At 33.0% G+C, this 17,918-nt stretch overlaps 1 protein-coding gene across 1 annotated transcript in view; it reads left to right on the top strand.

Annotated features, from left to right (window-relative positions):
- Nucleotides 1-17,918, top strand: part of ROCK2 (Rho associated coiled-coil containing protein kinase 2) — a 69,018-nt gene that overhangs the window by 35,680 nt on the left and 15,420 nt on the right. Inside the window, exons 9-26 of the mRNA XM_006910236.2 lie at nucleotides 572-632; nucleotides 1,232-1,243; nucleotides 2,543-2,622; nucleotides 2,772-2,820; nucleotides 3,407-3,542; nucleotides 3,643-3,734; nucleotides 3,966-4,212; nucleotides 4,612-4,718; nucleotides 7,000-7,159; nucleotides 7,930-8,090; nucleotides 8,459-8,643; nucleotides 13,255-13,324; nucleotides 14,008-14,111; nucleotides 14,271-14,457; nucleotides 16,300-16,393; nucleotides 16,492-16,586; nucleotides 17,359-17,538; nucleotides 17,697-17,865. Coding sequence (XP_006910298.1) covers nucleotides 572-632; nucleotides 1,232-1,243; nucleotides 2,543-2,622; nucleotides 2,772-2,820; nucleotides 3,407-3,542; nucleotides 3,643-3,734; nucleotides 3,966-4,212; nucleotides 4,612-4,718; nucleotides 7,000-7,159; nucleotides 7,930-8,090; nucleotides 8,459-8,643; nucleotides 13,255-13,324; nucleotides 14,008-14,111; nucleotides 14,271-14,457; nucleotides 16,300-16,393; nucleotides 16,492-16,586; nucleotides 17,359-17,538; nucleotides 17,697-17,865 — 2,189 coding nt within the window. The remainder of the gene's footprint in view (nucleotides 1-571; nucleotides 633-1,231; nucleotides 1,244-2,542; nucleotides 2,623-2,771; nucleotides 2,821-3,406; nucleotides 3,543-3,642; nucleotides 3,735-3,965; nucleotides 4,213-4,611; nucleotides 4,719-6,999; nucleotides 7,160-7,929; nucleotides 8,091-8,458; nucleotides 8,644-13,254; nucleotides 13,325-14,007; nucleotides 14,112-14,270; nucleotides 14,458-16,299; nucleotides 16,394-16,491; nucleotides 16,587-17,358; nucleotides 17,539-17,696; nucleotides 17,866-17,918) is intronic.

Raw genomic sequence — 17,918 nt, 5'->3', positions numbered from 1 at the left:
GGACTTTCTTTCCAAAATTAGGAAAAATTCTGGGCAAACCAGCAAGAGTAGGTCACCCTGCTACCAGTAGTGTTCTAAAAACTATGGTAATGCTGACTAAAAGGAGGATATCAGTGCCAGGAGAAATCCAAGAGTATAGGCAATGGGGAAGGACCCAGTTAAAAGAGAAGTTGACAGTTAAATAGAAGTGATCATTTATGTATTAAGACCTGGCAATCAAGAGATGTTATCTTTGAAAAGGAAGAGAGACATCTCTTTAGAAAATATCTAGAGGAATAAAATAGTTACAAGAACTCAAAATGAGATGAAGAAGGGGAAAGTATAGTTCTATTTAGTACCCTGATCTCAACAATGTTAAATAATACAACATCTGCTAAGAGTGAGAAGAAAAGTTTAATATTTGAGATTATTGAAAATGGTATAAATGTCTCGAGTGGAAAATACTGCTTCATTTTGAATATGTTGAAAAAAGAAAAATCTTTGGTTGGAACTTAATTCTGAGAATAACTTGGTATTAGAAAATGGGGTAAAATGACATGTAAATAAATTTATTTCCTGCCTTTCCTTCTAGGTTACTAAGTGACTCTCCATCTTGTAGAGAAAATGATTCACTACAATCAAGGAAAAATGAAGTATGTATAAATTTTTACTACTCTGTTTTATTCACGTTTTAGTATTGTCTATGTATTTTTAAAAGTTTATTTGATGCTACTTTTAGAATATTAGATGGCATTCCTTGTTGCAATACAGTTCAGCATAACATTGAAATGATTCATTTCTTTGACAAGTATCATTGTGTAAGATACAATGGCCAATAAAAGGATGAATTATACATGGTTTTAGGCTTAGGTTTAGTAGCAAAAGTGATAGATTTATAAACAGTTATAATACCAGTTAGAAATTTTTATAATCTTAGTGCTATAAAAGTACAAATAATAAGCTATGAGTACAGAAATAGTGGAGAGATTCAAATTTTAAGTATCTAGCAATGAATTCACATAAAGGATAATTTTGTCAAACTGTTACAGTATTTTGTGACCTTTATAATTTGTAACTGCATACAAAGCTAAATCACACACATATGCATATACACATAAATGAGGATGCTAAACATTTTTCTCTTCAAAACTTAAAACTAAAATATTTGATTGAATAATTTTGGTGTGATTTTGTGTTTTAGGAATTTTACAAAGCATTTAATGTTTTCTGTGTTTTTGTTTGTTTTAAATAGGAAAGTCAAGAGGTATGTTGATGTCAAACATCTTGAAAAACTGAGAAAAACTCATCACTCTAGCAATGTTTTGATATAGCGATATTTCACTTAGCATTTGGAGTATGACATCTACCCAAGAGAGAAGTCCTCCATCTTTTTTCTACCAAGTATCCCTTTTATTATTGCTCCTATGGATCTGTTATTTGAAATACGTATTGTGTAATTTTCTTGTTTTTATTTATCGAGGACATAAAATTGGCAGCAAGAACTTCTGATTATCATGTGATAACTAGTAATCAAATTGTATTAATGCAGTAGCCATTAAATTTGACTAGTTCATTGGCCTGTATGTTCTTATTAAGGAGAAATATAGTTTTGCTTAAGATATATGAAATATTTAAGAAACCATGGAGAAGAACCTAATCACTAGAAAGAATAGTGGAAAGAACATTGGACTTGGAATCTAATAGACTTGGATTGAGTTTTAGTACCGCTACTTACTAGCATGCTATCTCGGCCCAGTTATTCAGCTTTTTTGGAATTTAGTTTCTTTACTGAGTGCATATAACACTACCATCTTCATAGGGTTTTTGTTAGAATTAATGAGAACATTTGTCAAGTGCCTGTACAAAAGAACGTTAAATCCTTTTTTAAGGTAATAATGATCCAAAAATGGATTATTTCATACTTTCTGTAATTTTAGTTTGTATAAAGACTGACACGTCTGGCCTAGAAGAAGATTTAAAGAATGGCAAGGAGATGACTTGAAATTAGCTATCATTTATCCAAAAGACTTATTGATTACAACTCTTTACAGTACTGTGCCTGGCACTGTGTAGGAAGATATAAAGAAGAGCTTATATTCTTATTTTTAAGAAGACTAACATATATTTGAACATGTTTAATCAAATATTTCAAATATTTGTTTTATATATAGATAGACCTTTTATCCTTATAAGTACAATGGTGACAATATTTTCAAATAAATAATCTTCAGAAGAACAGCGGAGAATATCAGAAGATATTCTTTATTCATAATGAATGAGAAACTTGGTGTCGTAGAAGAACTCTGCTAACAGTAGAGCTTCTCATTCATATGTGTACGAAGTGTGTTCATACACACGTGTACTGTCATAGACAGAAAGCAAGAGATGGAGGATTTTTTCCCTCTGTCAGTAGAAGTCACCTTAAGAAGATACAAATACTGTACCATTATAAAGGAGATTACATTAAGTTGAAAGAAAAGAGAAGCTTATCATTGTATTCTTTAAGCCTCTCATCTTTGAAGTGCGATTAAACTTTATAATTAAGTTTCTTGTTTTCTGACAGATTCAGAAAAAACTATACACATTAGAAGAACACCTTAGCACTGAGATACAAGCCAAAGAGGAACTAGAACAGAAGTGCAAGTATGTTTCGTAGTTAATTAAATAGTATATTGTAAAATTTAAGTTTAAACATATTACTAAAAACGTGATTATGATTATTTTTAAATTTATGATAAATGCTTTACTGTAAATTAGTTATTTTATTTACTGTTTCTTTTAAAATTCTTTAGATCTGTTAATACTCGCCTAGAGAAAGTAGCAAAGGAGCTAGAAGAAGAGGTAAAATAGCTCAACACTTTTATTAACCTTTTTGTTCATGAAAAGTTTTGATGCTTGACTTACCTGTAAAGTTCTCTTGGCACTGTATTCATATATATCTTGATCTGTAATAAAACTTACCATGTAGCATTGGAGGACAGGACTAAAATTATAGGATAATCATGATAATAGGCTTCATGTTGTTATATATTCATGAGACTCGAGTTAATTTAGTATGGGTAGAAAATTCAAATTAAAAAATGCATATTTATTAATGACATGGCTTAAAAACAAAGTGACCATTGGGGTTTTTTTTATTCTTATTCATAACGTTTTAGATCAATGGTTTGTGTTGCATAAGATGGTTCAGTGGTGTTGGAATTAAATGCACAGTTTGACTTTGAATAGTAAACAAAACATTTATAGGTTTGATTATTTAATAGTGCGCTTATTTTTAAAAAATAGAAAACATTGTAATTTTAACAATATAGCAGTTACAGCTTTTTAACAGACTTTTTTAAATCTACTTGAAATAACAAATATTTTTTGTTTTCATTTGATTTTTATACTTACTTTCCTCTGATAATAACTTCAAGCATTATTTCAGATTACCTTAAGGAAAAATGTGGAATCAGCATTAAGGCAATTAGAAAGAGAAAAAGCACTTCTTCAGCACAAAAATGCAGAATATCAGCGGAAAGCTGATCATGAAGCAGACAAGAAACGAAATTTGGAGAATGATGGTTTGTGGTGTAGAATATTAAATACCAAGAAAATAAATTCAGTGTGTGTTGTGTGTGTGTGTTGTGTTGAAGCTTGCCACTGAAATGCTTTTTATCATAGTTAACAGTTTAAAAGATCAACTTGAAGATTTGAAAAAAAGAAATCAGAACTCTCAAATATCCACTGAGAAAGTGAATCAACTCCAGAGACAAGTAGGTTCCTCCCAATTTGTAATAAGGGAATTAAATTTAATATATGACTGCCTATTAACAATTTTAATTGGCATTGTTACTAAAGGATTTTGCCTCTAATTTGAAAGGGAAATCATTAGGAAATATTTTTAGGTTTTTGTTTATTTTAAATATTCATTATGGGGTAGTAAATTGAAGTATTTTCATTATATACACCTGTGTTTGTTTGTTTGATTTTGAATGGAATAACAGCTGGATGAAACCAATGCTTTGCTGCGAACAGAATCTGATACTGCAGCCCGGTTAAGAAAAACCCAGGCAGAAAGTTCAAAACAGATTCAGCAGCTGGAATCTAACAATAGAGATCTGCAAGATAAAAACTGCCTCCTGGAGACTGCCAAGTTAAAACTTGAAAAGGAGTTTATCAATCTTCAGTCGGTTCTAGAATCTGAAAGGAGGGACCGAACCCATGGATCAGAGATAATCAGCGATTTACAAGGTATTAAAGTAGCAATTGCACTTGAATTCATCTTGATCACTTATAGTTTGGAAATAACTTTATATGATGGATAGTGTACTCGAGTAGGACATTTCTGTATATACTACCTTGTTACATAAAGTTAGGGTGTTAGAAATACATTAATACAAAATTTTATGAATTAAAGATATACTTTTCAAATAATTCCAAGTATTTTGAGTATCAAACCACCTCCCAAGGTGGTAGAGTGGGTTCCGGCTGAATTAACTATAAAGCAGTATCTCAGCTCTATCAACTATGCCAACAATTATAAACCTTCTCATAAATCACAGCTCCAAAGTATAAGGTGATGTCCACATTTTTTACTTTTAATGTATATATTTTGTGGCTTTATTTTTTTTTTAAATGTTACAATTTTAGGTAGAATATCTGGCCTAGAAGAAGATTTAAAGAATGGCAAAATCTTATTAACAAAAGTAGAGATGGAGAAGAGACAGCTACATGAGAGATTTACTGACTTGGAAAAGGTAAAACGTGTTAAGCTTTGTATTTGTGTAAGAAAATGACAGAGTTCCAAATTGGAAAACTTATTCTAAAATAAGGGAGATCTGTAACTGAAATATTTCTGCATACTCGTGGACTCTTATGTTTAGACTTGGTGTAAACTAGGGATGTATATATTTAAGCCTTGCCATAACTGCATAAGCCACCCGTAGTATGCCAGATGCTTGCGAAGGGAGGGACTCCCCTGGAGTGTATATAGTGAGGATGCTTCTCTCTAGAGATCTAAGGAAAACTCACATTTTCACTTATAACATGTCTTAAAAATAACATGACTTTAGGCATTTAGAATTTTTTTTAAATACTATAAGCTAGGAATAATTTTTAGGCTCTTTGCAGTTACTCTTTTACTTTGTTCATTTATTCATTCATTTATGTATTTAGCATATCATCTGTGATAAAAATATGAAGATGCAGTCTTTGCCTCTAAAAATCTCACGGCCAGATGGGTAATTTCTAAAGAAATAATAAATCATAGAGATACTTCTAATGCAGTGTGGTTAATAGAATGACAGAGGTGTATGGACCTGGGTATATGGGGTAGGTTCACGGGATGTATCCCTAATCTGACAAGGCAGTATTAGTTGATAGGGTTAAGGCACATTCTGAGTTGGGGCACACAGCAAAGGCATAGCGGATGGGAGGTAAAAAAGATGTTATTGGTTTACTTAAGTACAAACAGTTGAATATTTCTGGAGTATAGACCATCAGTCAACAAATTTTGATCTTTTAAAGGAAAGACAGTAAATATTTTAGGCTTTGCAGGCTTTATAGTCTCTCTTGGACCTGCTCAGCTCTGCTGTAATACATAAAGGAATGGGCATAACTATGTTTCAGTGATATTTTTCAAAAATAGTGGGCCAGTGTGATCGTCCCATAAGAGTATGTGAATTCAGTGGCCAAAGTGAGGCTACATAACTAGGCATGAACTAGGTCATGCAAGATTTTGAATATCTGTTAAGAAACTTAGTTTCTCTAAGTAATGGACTAGCCAATGAAAGGCTTTAAATCGGGTGATCTTATTAGAGGTATATTTACAGTAGATCACTGTACCATATAGAGAATAGATTTGAGGAGGATAAGACAAGAGATAGGGAGGAGACTAGTCAGAGGCTTTTTCAGTATTCAAATAGAGACCTAACTAGTGCAGTGGTTAAAAGGATGGAAAATAAGAATGAATCTGAGAAATATTTAGAGGAAGAATGTTTCAGAGTAATTACTAATTGATTATATGTGAGTAGTGCTCAAGAATGAACTCTTGGTTCCCAGTTTGTGACAAGATACATAGTCATGCCATTAATTTAATAAAGAATAAAGGAAAAATACTCTTTTAGAGGAAACAGCGATAAATCCATTTTAGTTCTAAGTTTGAGAAGCCTGTGAGATAGCTAAATTAGGATGTCTGCAAAGCATTCTGTTATGGTACTAGAAGCTAGAAATGGTTGAGAGTCATTGATGTAGAAGTAGCTGAAACCTTGCGAATGGGAGAGAGAGCCCACCTGGGAAGGCATTGTTTAGAGCAGTAGTTTTTCAGGGCAGAATAGATTACTCTGTTGGTGGATTGCTAGTTTGAAAAGATCAGATTTTACTTGGAACACAAAAATATCTACATTTATGAAACAAACTATAGAAAACAAAGAATTAGAAAATTTTTTGAGGATATATAGAAAATAAACTGACTTCAGTTATTAAAGATTTTCAATTTAAAACATCTCTTACATGGTAGAGGATAGTGAGATTTTTATTTTGAAGATATAGCAAAGGGAATCATTAGGTATATTTAAAAAGTGTGAGAAATAATGATATAGGAAGAGGAGAAGCATTGTGGCTAAAGAACACTACCTCTAGAGAACACCCAGCATTTAAGGGGGAGCTGGAGGAAAACTTCACAAGTGATGGAAAGGATAAGAGCAGGATGGGAGAGCCAAATGAGTTCAGTGTCAGTCAAGGAAAGAGTTTCACGGGCAACAGTGAGTTCAAATGAGATAAAGACTCAAAAGTGTCGAATTTGTTATTGAGAATATCATTGGTCACTTTATTGAGATTAGTACACATCTCAAGTATATGAGAAATGTGTACCGTGGGAAGAGAACAGGCAGAGTATGTAATTACTTTTACAAGAAGTTTACAACAAAGAGGGGAGGGAAAGTATTGAACATCCTTAGTAAGTCTATAAAAAAAAAATGTAAGTTTTTGAAATTGTGAGCCAGTATTTTTTGTTGATAGCCGCCATTTTAATGTTTATAGGAAAAGAACAACATGGAAATAGATATGACATACCAACTAAAAGTTATACAGCAGAGCTTAGAACAAGAAGAAGCAGAACATAAGGCTACAAAAGCACGGCTGGCAGATAAAAATAAGATTTATGAATCCATTGAAGAAGCTAAATCAGAAGCTATGAAAGGTATGCATTTTTATAAGAGAGTTTTCCAGCAGCATTTTATTAAGAATGGATTCTGTATTTGATTCTTTGATTTTGAAAATATTTGGATAATTTCTTGTTTTCCAAACTGACTGTTTATAATTCTAAAGGACTCGAAATTCTAAAAGAAATCAATAAAGTATTCTTGCGAAAGACTCATAAAACTCTTCAACAGAAATTTTACTTCATATTGAAATATATAACATTTATGAATAACAGCAAAAATAGGCTTTTAATTATTGAATGTAATTAAAATTGGAGATTTTTTTGGTTAATATCAGTTTAGCTTAAGGCACTAATTCAGGATGATAAAAAATGAAATGAATGCTTTATTTAGAAAAATCAAATTAGAAGAGATGAAGTTAGTGGGCCTTATTTCCCGTGGCCTAGAAGACAGTTTTAAGATAAGAGTAACACCAGCAGGCACACGGTAGCAGGAAAATAAAAGAAATCTTTATTTAAAAGACATAAGTATCTTGTAGAAACATAAGTAAAGGCAGAATTATTTTACTTCCATGAGAATGGATGTAATGTTGCAGTGTGTAGATTTTTTTACTCTACGAAAGAAACAGCTAATTCAAGCATGAAATTGTTGACATTTCAAGTACATTAAGAGGAGTGATGAAAATATTAAATCGAGGATTAAAAATATTTTTAAGGCAGCATCATTTACCATAATTTTTATTAGCACAGTGTCATGTATGTTGCTTTTGTTTGTAAATTCATGATTATGTCCATTTTTGTGGCAATAGAAATGGAAAAGAAGTTGTTGGAAGAAAGGACTTTAAAGCAAAAAGTGGAGAACCTGTTGCTGGAAGCTGAGAAAAGGTGTTCTATTTTAGACTGTGACTTCAAACAGTCACAGCAGAAAATAAATGAACTTCTTAAACAAAAAGATGTGCTAAATGAGGATGTAAGTATGTTTACTAATAAATAATAAACTAATGAATTAATAGCAAACTAGATTTATTTGTAAAGGTACAATGATGGTTTCAAAATTTAAAATTTTTTCTTATCCACAGCTATTTAATTTTACTGAATTTGGATGATATAGTAAATGAATCATAATTAAAAATTTTTTTAAGTTATTTTTACCATAAAGACCATATTTTATTTTGAAAATATAACATTATCAAAAATACAAAAAATATTTTTCTGTGAAATGAATTAATTGCCTAGGGGCAAAAATCTGTTTTACATCATCATATATACTGCCAGCTTCATTGTTAAGAAAAATCAAAATAATTTACTTACATACAAAGTACACAATTTATTTTTTAGGTTAGAAACTTGACATTAAAAATAGAGCAGGAAACTCAGAAGCGCTGCCTTACACAAAATGACTTGAAGATGCAAACTCAGCAAGTTAACACACTAAAAATGTCAGAAAAGCAATTAAAACAAGAAAATAATCATCTCATGGAAATGAAAATGAGCTTGGAAAAACAGAATGCTGAACTTCGAAAGTAAGTTGAGATAAAATTTTACATATGCACAACTGTTCACATGTACATTATCTTAATTTTGGTTTATCTGGGGATTTTTTTTTTTGGACAATTTTATTTTCTTGATCTTGTTTTCTCTTTTTTTCTATGTAAGTCATGTGTCGAGTGCCACTGTCGTGGTTCAAGATTCTGTTTGCTTCTCTAGCAATTTTTTACTAGTGCCACCTTGCTATGGTAAAATGATAGAACAGTGGTGTTGGAGCAGAAGAAAATGTCTAGGATTTTCACCTCACACGCTGAAGATTCCTGCCCAGCATTGTTTCTCATGCTTACTGTCCATGTGTTTTTCGTTCGTTCCTTTAGTGCCATGGACTTGGAAATATTTGACTATTAAGCAAATACCATATAAGTTTTTAATTATTTTTTAGGATATACTCTAATGCTCTATTTACTTAGAAAATAGAAAACCTAGTTAAAATACTTTTAATGTACAGTAAATATACTATTAAAGTTTGCTCCATTAAGTCATTAGTAGTATAATTACTTCTTCCCAGTCATGACCAAAGGTCATACTGGATCCCAGTTGTTTGAAGAGAGAGAGTGTGGTAGAATGGAAAAATACAGGCTTTAGAGCCAGACACATTAAAATGTCAGCCCTAGTTCTACTACTTATTAGCTGACCCACACTGGGCAAAATATTTAACATCTCTGAGCCTTCTGTCATACCTACAAAAAGGGATAGTAATAGCTTTCTTGTCAGGGACCTTGTAAAGGATAACAATGATTTATGTAACAGCATCTAGCACACAATAAATGATGGGACTGTTACTACTACAGCTGTTCCTGTTACTACTGCTGTGACGCCTACTACTAAAACTATTACTCTACTCTTATTGCTAATTGCCTGTTCTTTACATACCTGTGACAGGTCAGTAAGATTGATACTACCTAGAAAAGGATGGTCAAAACGATTTTGTTCTTTTTGCTGATCTGTTGCCTTGGGAAAGCCTCTAGATTCTTAAACTGCGAGAGGTTTCAACTTTTAAAACTTGGAACTAGAAACTTATACAATGTTTAGACATCTTCATCTTTGTTTTGTTGTTTTCCCTTGTATGTTAGTTTTATTCTTCTCTTTCATTTTAGGTTAGCTTTTACCATTTAACAGAAAACTTGGTCCTTCAACAAGGACAGATTCTAGAGAGGTGTCTTATAGCTTCATTTATTTGGAGAGACCCTGGTTCGACTCCTCCGGATCCTGGGTTCATAAAGTGCACCAGGTCGTGGGACGGAACGCACTGACCCAGCTTGGCTTAAGAGCCTAAGCTGTGGGTCCAAGGTTCTAGGAAAACACAGTTTTAAAATCACTTCACTGAATAGATACTCTCTTTTGTGTCTGTTATAACAGTGTTTATATAAATGCAAAAGCTAGTTAAACATCTAGATTGTGTGTCCTCTCCTGTTCTCATTACACTTTGTTTATATCTAATTTATGGTATTTAGTATACACGCCTCTAGTTTTCTTTAGAGGTGCACATGGATCTGTTGTTTCGTAATCTCTCAGTTTCTAACCCCTCCTCTCTAAAGATGTTCACATTTGCTATCTTAGGAGAAGGAAAGACAGGCACATAAATAATTGGAATATAAGGTTTAAAAAAACAACATGCAATGAGAATTTACATATGAAGTGCTATGTAGGCTTTCATTTGAAAATGGCCAACATATATATCTTCCTTCCTAGATTCCAGTAAAACCCTAGTAAAGGAATCTTAAATCTATAAAGCCACATCAAGAATTACAGTGGATTGGAGGACAGGAAGTTCTTCAGTTAATGAGATAGTGCAAGTAGATGGAAACCTTCTGACTAATGCAATAGAGTAAAGGGAGCAACAGTCAGGAGTACGTACGAAGTGGGAAATAGGCGAAGAAAAGGATGCTTCATTATTCAGTGCAGTACCTTGAAAGGCCACAATCTGTTGATTATCCTCTACCTTTGCAGATATGCGTGTAGGCAGGTGCTCTCACCACTCGGGTTCCTGCAGAGCATCCCATCTAAAGAAATGGAGCACACACGCTCTGCGGGTAATTAGAGCGACTGTTACGGGGTCAGCTCTAAGCTTTCCTCCTGGCATTTTGGGACTCCTGCTTAATGCTGGCCTTTTAAGCCTCTCATCTGAAATTGAAGTTTGCCAATTAGAAAAACCCTCCCAAATATATATATAGGGATTCAAATTTCTGCCTCCTCTTCTATAAATGAATAAACAAGTGTCGCTAGGCATTTGAGAGAAACCTGCAGTACGAAAGAGAAAACTGTGATAAAGAGGAAAATGCCCCCACATGAAACATATATCAAGGAATAGAAGAGAACTTAGAAAGAAAGCACAAACAAAAGAAAACCTCGTTGGTAATAATGAGTGTTGCTCAAAGATCTTAGGAGACACTACTTCCATTAAACAAGAACCAGATGAAATGCAAAAGGGCTCTCGAAGGTTAAAGATTACAGCCAAATATAAGTTTATTAGGAGGGTTCGAAGAAAAAGTCATATTTTACAAAATGTAGAACAAGAGGTAAGACACACAGAGACCGTGTCAGGAATCTAGCACCAGACAAGTAAGAATTTCAGGGAAACCAAGGGGAAGGAATTATTAAAGAAGGAATAGAAAAGAATTTCCCATAGCTGAAAAGTCTTTAGATTGAAAGGACTCAGCAAAAGTAAATGAAAAAAAAAAAAAAAGACCCATATATAGACATGTTCTCATGAAATTTCAAAAACAAAACAGAAAGGATGGGTTAATGTACCAGAGTTCTCGTCTCAAAACTGGGGAGGCTGTGGTTTGTGGTCGATGCAATAGGAAATGGAGGTTTAATTATGTCACTTAGGCTGGTGGTACAACTGTGCTGGGGTTGGGTAGAGGTCAGGGCGGGGATGGTAAGAGCTAAATTCTCACGTCTGGCAGCAGAGAGTTGGTAAATAATATTTAAAATTTATGTCAAGAAATAAGCTGAGATGTGGAGGTAAGTACCAAAAGAACAAAGCAGAAACGAAGCAAGTGATTTCCGCTAGGGGAGTAGGATTAGCAGGTAGAGAGGTGTGGGTAAGGGGACTTCTACCTTTCATTACAGTTTCTTCTATGTTATTCTGTACTATTTAATCGCAACCATGTGCATATTTTGTGGTTACTTTCTGAAGAATACTTTTCTTAAATACCTAATAAATGTTAGGTTTTTAAAGTTACAGAGGAATGAATGATAACTCTTCAAGAAGATCATGATATTAATATCATACTGGGGTTTACTGCAAGTGGGCTTAGCTGGTGGTGGTGAGACAATTTTAAAACTTGACCTTTCAGATGTTATTAATTAGCAACTTTCACCTTTTTGACATAGAGAAATAAGAATCATCATTTTTTAATAATACACTAGTTGATAATAAAACACAGAAATAACAGGTAAGTGACATTGAGTGATAACTTCCTTTTTATCTAGAGGTTTAAGGGCTAGTAAGTAAACAAAGTGATCAAATTATATTAAATGATAATAATAATAAAAGTCCTAAATAATATACAAATCGAAGACAGTGTGATTAAATCATTTGATCTCTTTGAGCCTTCTTTGCTATATACATTTTTTAAATATCCAAGTGGTATTGAAATATTTTCTCATTATAAAATACTTAGAGTTATATTTACAAAATACAGAGGAAACAATGTAAGTTCCCTTTTATGAATGCAGACATATTTTACCTCTCCGGAAGTAACATATCATAACAGTTGGTTATTTTATCTTTCCAGACCTTTTTCTATGCCTGTGCCTGTACATCTGTACAACGTATATAGCCTTTTGAAAAACTGTAATTTGGGTTTTTTTTTTTTTTAATAAGCTTAGAATTACTTCAACCTAATGTCTTAAATGGAGTGTTAGGCTCACTTTTATTTCTATTTTTTGTTATTTCTTTATTGAAGATTAACATACCTACAGAAAAAGTACACAAATGATAAGTGTAGAACTCACTGAGTTTTTGCAAAGTGTAAAAATCTTTGCAGTTACCATTCTCATTTAGATGTAAAACCCTGTACTCCTTACCTCACCTCAAGCCCTTGCCCAGTCATTTCTTCACTCATTCTAAGGTAGACAATTTTAAGTGCTCTTTTAATTCTACTACTCATTTGGCATAAATGGCTGATTACAGTGCACTTGTAATTTAACGTTATGTAATTTAATGTCATTGGTTAATATAGCACTATTTGATCTCAGGATCCCTTTATACTCTTAAAAATTATTAAGGGACTCAAGGAGTTTTCGTTTGTACACGTTACGGCTAATGATATTTTTGTGTTAGAAATTAGAACTGAGAAAATTCTGAAATACAAAAATGTGAAACATATTTCATTAGCTGTTGGAGTGATGGCATGATATGTCATATAGCCTCAAGAAAAGTCGATATACACTAGTGAGACAATGAGAATTTTTTAAAAAGTAGTGATGGTTTATTTAGTATTAGGAAAATAATCTGACCTTGTGGATTCTGTGGAAAGGTCTCAGGGACTCTCAGGGGTTCCCCAGGCCACATTTTAAGAGTTGCTGATTTAATATGTCTATTACTTATTTAAACATTTGATCCATTATTACCACAGAGAACGTCAAGATGCAGATGGGCAAATGAAAGAGCTCCAAGATCAGCTTGAAGCGGAACAGTATTTCTCAGTAAGTTCCAGACACATTAATTTGAAAATGTTGTATTTGTAGAATTAAAAAAAAATTGCTTCAGGACCAGGAGAATGATTCTTGTCTTTATAATAGATTATTATAGTAAAAACCAAGCAGTTTTGGAAAGAATGTTTTGTACCACACACCCCATATGAAAAAGAACAGCTTAGCAATAGACTGTTGATGGTTCAACAGAAATCTGTTATCATTGTTAGAAAAATCGTTCTAAGCACATGCACATAACCCCATGAAATTGACTAAATGCATCACTCTTTGCGAAAGAATATATTTGGATAATGAAAAAAATAAAATTGTCATTTTAACATTTGTACTTTTTTGAGTTCAGTTTTAAAATATGAAATAGTAACTGTTACCTCTTTCATTGATTCAAGCCAACAAAATTTTGTTGCCTCTTTATTCTACCAATCTGTCATTTAATGAGAAATCTCACTGTGATATTCAGTTGAAAATTACACTTCTAATGATTAGCTGAACTTTCATTACTTAATTGGTTGGTTACAAGAAAAATCAAAAAGCTCATTAAACTGTTAATTTGCTCAGAGGCTCAATATTACTCAGTGTTACAAACATTTGTATGTACTTTTTGTCTGGATAAATTTTGAATGTAGAAATATTCTCGATGATGACAATATATTTTTCTGTTATATTTTGCTGTGTAGACCCTCTATAAAACACAGGTTAGGGAACTTAAAGAAGAATGTGAAGAAAAGACCAAACTTTGTAAAGAATTACAGCAGAAGAAACAGGAATTACAGGATGAAAGGTAAGGACAAGATCCTTCTCTCTTGTTCGTAGCCACGTACCCTGCCCCTAGAACAGTGCCTGCTGTACTTCAGATAAAAATTTGTTGAAGTGAATTAGACAAGAACTTTCATTTCACAGTAAAAATTGAACAATAAAATGATGTGTCTCTAAAATATAGGGACTCCTTGGCTGCTCAACTGGAGATCACCTTGACCAAAGCTGATTCTGAGCAGCTGGCTCGTTCAATTGCTGAAGAACAATATTCTGATTTGGAAAAAGAGAAAATCATGAAAGAGCTGGAGATCAAAGAGATGATGGCTAGGCACAAACAAGAACTCACTGAAAAAGATGCTACGATTGCATCTGTAAGTAGAATTTTCACTTCTTTATTATAATTAAATTACTGCATCATAAATTTTCCTTAGAAGCAGTAGGAAAGTAACATATATCTAAATGAAAAATTGTCCACGCTGGCTACAAGATTTTTGATCCAGTTACCCTACAGCTTCTCTGCATTGTTTGGCAGAGAGAGGCTCAAAAAGAACCACTGCCAATGATTAATTCAGAGGTAAAGGATTAAAGTGAAAAGGAAATACCAAAAGCAGAACAATTTAAGCCATTTTTTTCTTGTTAAAGTTTAGTTCAAAAGAATCTTGAAACGACCATGAAGATAGTTATACGCAGGTTGAAAAAACTTTGCAATTAAAATTTCAAAGACAAGTAAAATATCAAGTAGTTGAGTTTGCCTTATCAGTTACCCAGAGCTATTAAAATGCTACGATAATTAAAAGCCACGGTATTAGAACAGGGATATTTAATCCTGTTCAGTGGAAACCAGTAGGGAGGCCAGAAATAGATTCGTGCACTTACAGGAACTTGGTGTATGACAGAAGTGGCAATATATCAGTCACTGGGAAAGGTTACAGATTTTATAAATAGCTTTGGAATAACTATATTTTTATGTAGAATGCGGTGAAATTAGATTCTTACCTTTTACCACATAAAAAAGTTAATTCTAGCTATCTTAAGGACCCAAATATGAAAAGGGAAAATTTTTAACTATTAGAACAAAATCCCAAACTTATGTGGAACTCCTACAATTCAATAAGAAAAAGTTAAACAATACAGAAGAAAAATTGGCCAAAAGAGAAAACCTAAAAATATAAGCAGATGCTAAACCTCACTCCTCTTTAGGAAAATGCTACATAAAATAACTTTGAAATACCATTTTATTATACCCATCCCATGGCGGAAATTCAGTATCTTGACTCATTGCAAATGTTTGAAGGGTATCTGGAAAATGACATTCTTGTTACTGCTATGGGGAGTGAGAGTTAGTATGGCATCGCATGGTATAGTAAATAGTATGGCAATTTTCAGTATATGTAAAATATTCATATTATCCAGAGAAAGTCCACATTAAGATAAATATGCTAGAGAAATTCAGGCACAATACTCATAGCAGCATGAATGTTTGTAATAGCAAAAATTCAAATGTCTTATCAATAGACGATTGAGTGGATAAATGAAATGTGGTAGAAGATGGGACTGTATCATTTTAAATGAATTAATTAGGTCTTTGCATATATGAGCAACTTAATTCTTAATATAATATTGAGTGAAAGCAATTATAGAAAGAAATACAGCATGATGCTATTTATGGACAATTTAAAATCACATAAAACTGCACTATATATTGTTTCATATGTGTGCAATGAAAGTATACAACCATGGATGGAAAGGATGAACGCAAAATTCAAAGTAAAAATTCCTTCAAGAAGGAAGAATAGAAATAATATTTGGAGAGAATACAAAAGGATGTTAACTTCTTTAGTAAAATTTTATTTATCTGTTTGAAAATAATGTTCTGAAAGAAATACTGCAGTTTTAAATTTTATCTGCATGATGGAATGCAAAGCTTTGTTACAGTATTTGCTTTTTTTAGTTTATTAAATGTTTTTCTTACCAAAAATACTGCTAAGGAATTTTGAGAGAAGAGCAGTTTCGGCTTCCCGAGGTGCATGTGAAGTCTGCCTTCGAGAGCGATGTACAGTTAAGGTAGCACAGAGGCAAGAAGGGCGGAGATAGGTGGACTTAGAAAGACAAGAGTGTTAGCAACATTCTAGGGTATTTTTATTTTGAATTATCACTTTATAACTTAAATTTGTAAATTGGGAGATGACATTTATTCCGCTTTAATTTCTTAGCTTGAAGAAACTAATAGGACACTAACTAGTGATGTTGCCAATCTTGCAAATGAGAAAGAAGAACTAAATAACAAATTGAAAGATGCGCAAGAACGTATGTATTAACAAAGAAGGAAATTTATCTTAAGTATACCTAATGGTTGTCACTGGCTGTAGTTGCCAATATCATTTTGACATTTTTCCGTGTTTCAGAGCTGTCGAGGTTGAAAGATGAAGAGATTAGTGCAGCGGCTATTAAAGCACAATTTGAGAAGCAGCTGTTAACAGAGAGAACACTCAAAACTCAAGTACGTATAATAAACTCTAAATATAATTTTTAGTTTATCTCTTACATTTTACTTCTAGCATTACAGATTGGCAGTAGTAATCATTGAAGATACCAGTGTGAACAATCACAATTATCTAATATATGCCACATTGAGAAAAGCTAGATTTGATTAACATTGTCCAGTTCAGTGTTTGTTAAAGTTTTTCTTAAGTTTTCCACATGGAATCACATTTTCTCCTAATTATTGTAATCTGATGTTTTTCTGCTTTTAAGAAACTATAGAGAATGACCATTTGCTCACAGCCTGAAAAAAGGGTGATTTAGTCTCAAAAGGAATCTGTAATTATTGACTATCCTTCCACCAACTTTCATGGTTATATGTACATATCCCACAAATACTCATGGGTCCCAGCTGCTCTGCTCTGTGGTTGGACATGTTGTATTTTATTAATGTGATGCCAATGCAAAGTTCTCTTCAGGATGAAAGATCTGCCTAGTAAAATCTGTCTTGGAACTAAAAACTCATAAGGTGGTAGAAACTGACATCAGATCAAACCTATAAACATTTTAAATCAGTTCTCAGAAAACATGAGTGAGGAATTAATAGAGTGCACGTTGCCGAAGGATAATGAGTAATGAAGAAGGTGTAGTAGTTGATATAAAAGGTTTCTTTGTGGCCCCGTATATAGGGAATGAGATTATTAGTGGTTGAATAACTCGCTATTGGTGAGTTACCAAGAAACCATCAACGTAAATTATTTTACTTATTTATATACTTCTATGTTTTTCAGGCTGTGAATAAGTTGGCTGAGATCATGAATCGAAAAGAACCTGTCAAGCGTGGTAGTGACACAGACGTGCGGAGAAAAGAGAAGGAGAATAGAAAGCTACATATGGAGCTTAAATCTGAACGTGAGAAACTGACCCAGCAGATGATCAAGTATCAGAAAGAACTGAATGAAATGCAGGCCGTAAGAATACTTTTTGAACACTAGTAGAGTTGTTTTCATGTCTGTCTATATTTTATTGATTATAGAACATTTCTACTTCTTAATAATTATTGAACTAAGAAGCAAAATTATGAGATATACGGCATTCAGTTAACTTAATATAATTTAATGTCTCATAGCAAATAGCCGAAGAGAGCCAGATTCGAATTGAACTGCAGATGACATTGGACAGTAAAGACAGTGACATTGAGCAGCTCCGGTCACAGCTCCAGGCCTTACATATTGGTATGGATAGTTCGAGTACAGGCAGTGGACCAGGGGATGCTGAGGCAGATGATGGGTTTCCAGGTACAAATATGTTTTCAGCTCTTATGTTTATTTTTTTTTTTAAGCCTTTTGTC

This window comes from Pteropus alecto, unplaced genomic scaffold (assembly GCF_000325575.1).
Source record: "Pteropus alecto unplaced genomic scaffold, ASM32557v1 scaffold61, whole genome shotgun sequence".
NCBI lineage: Eukaryota > Metazoa > Chordata > Mammalia > Chiroptera > Pteropodidae > Pteropus > Pteropus alecto.
The sequence above is the reverse complement of the archived record's forward strand: the minus strand, read 5'-3'. Positions and strand labels throughout refer to the sequence as shown.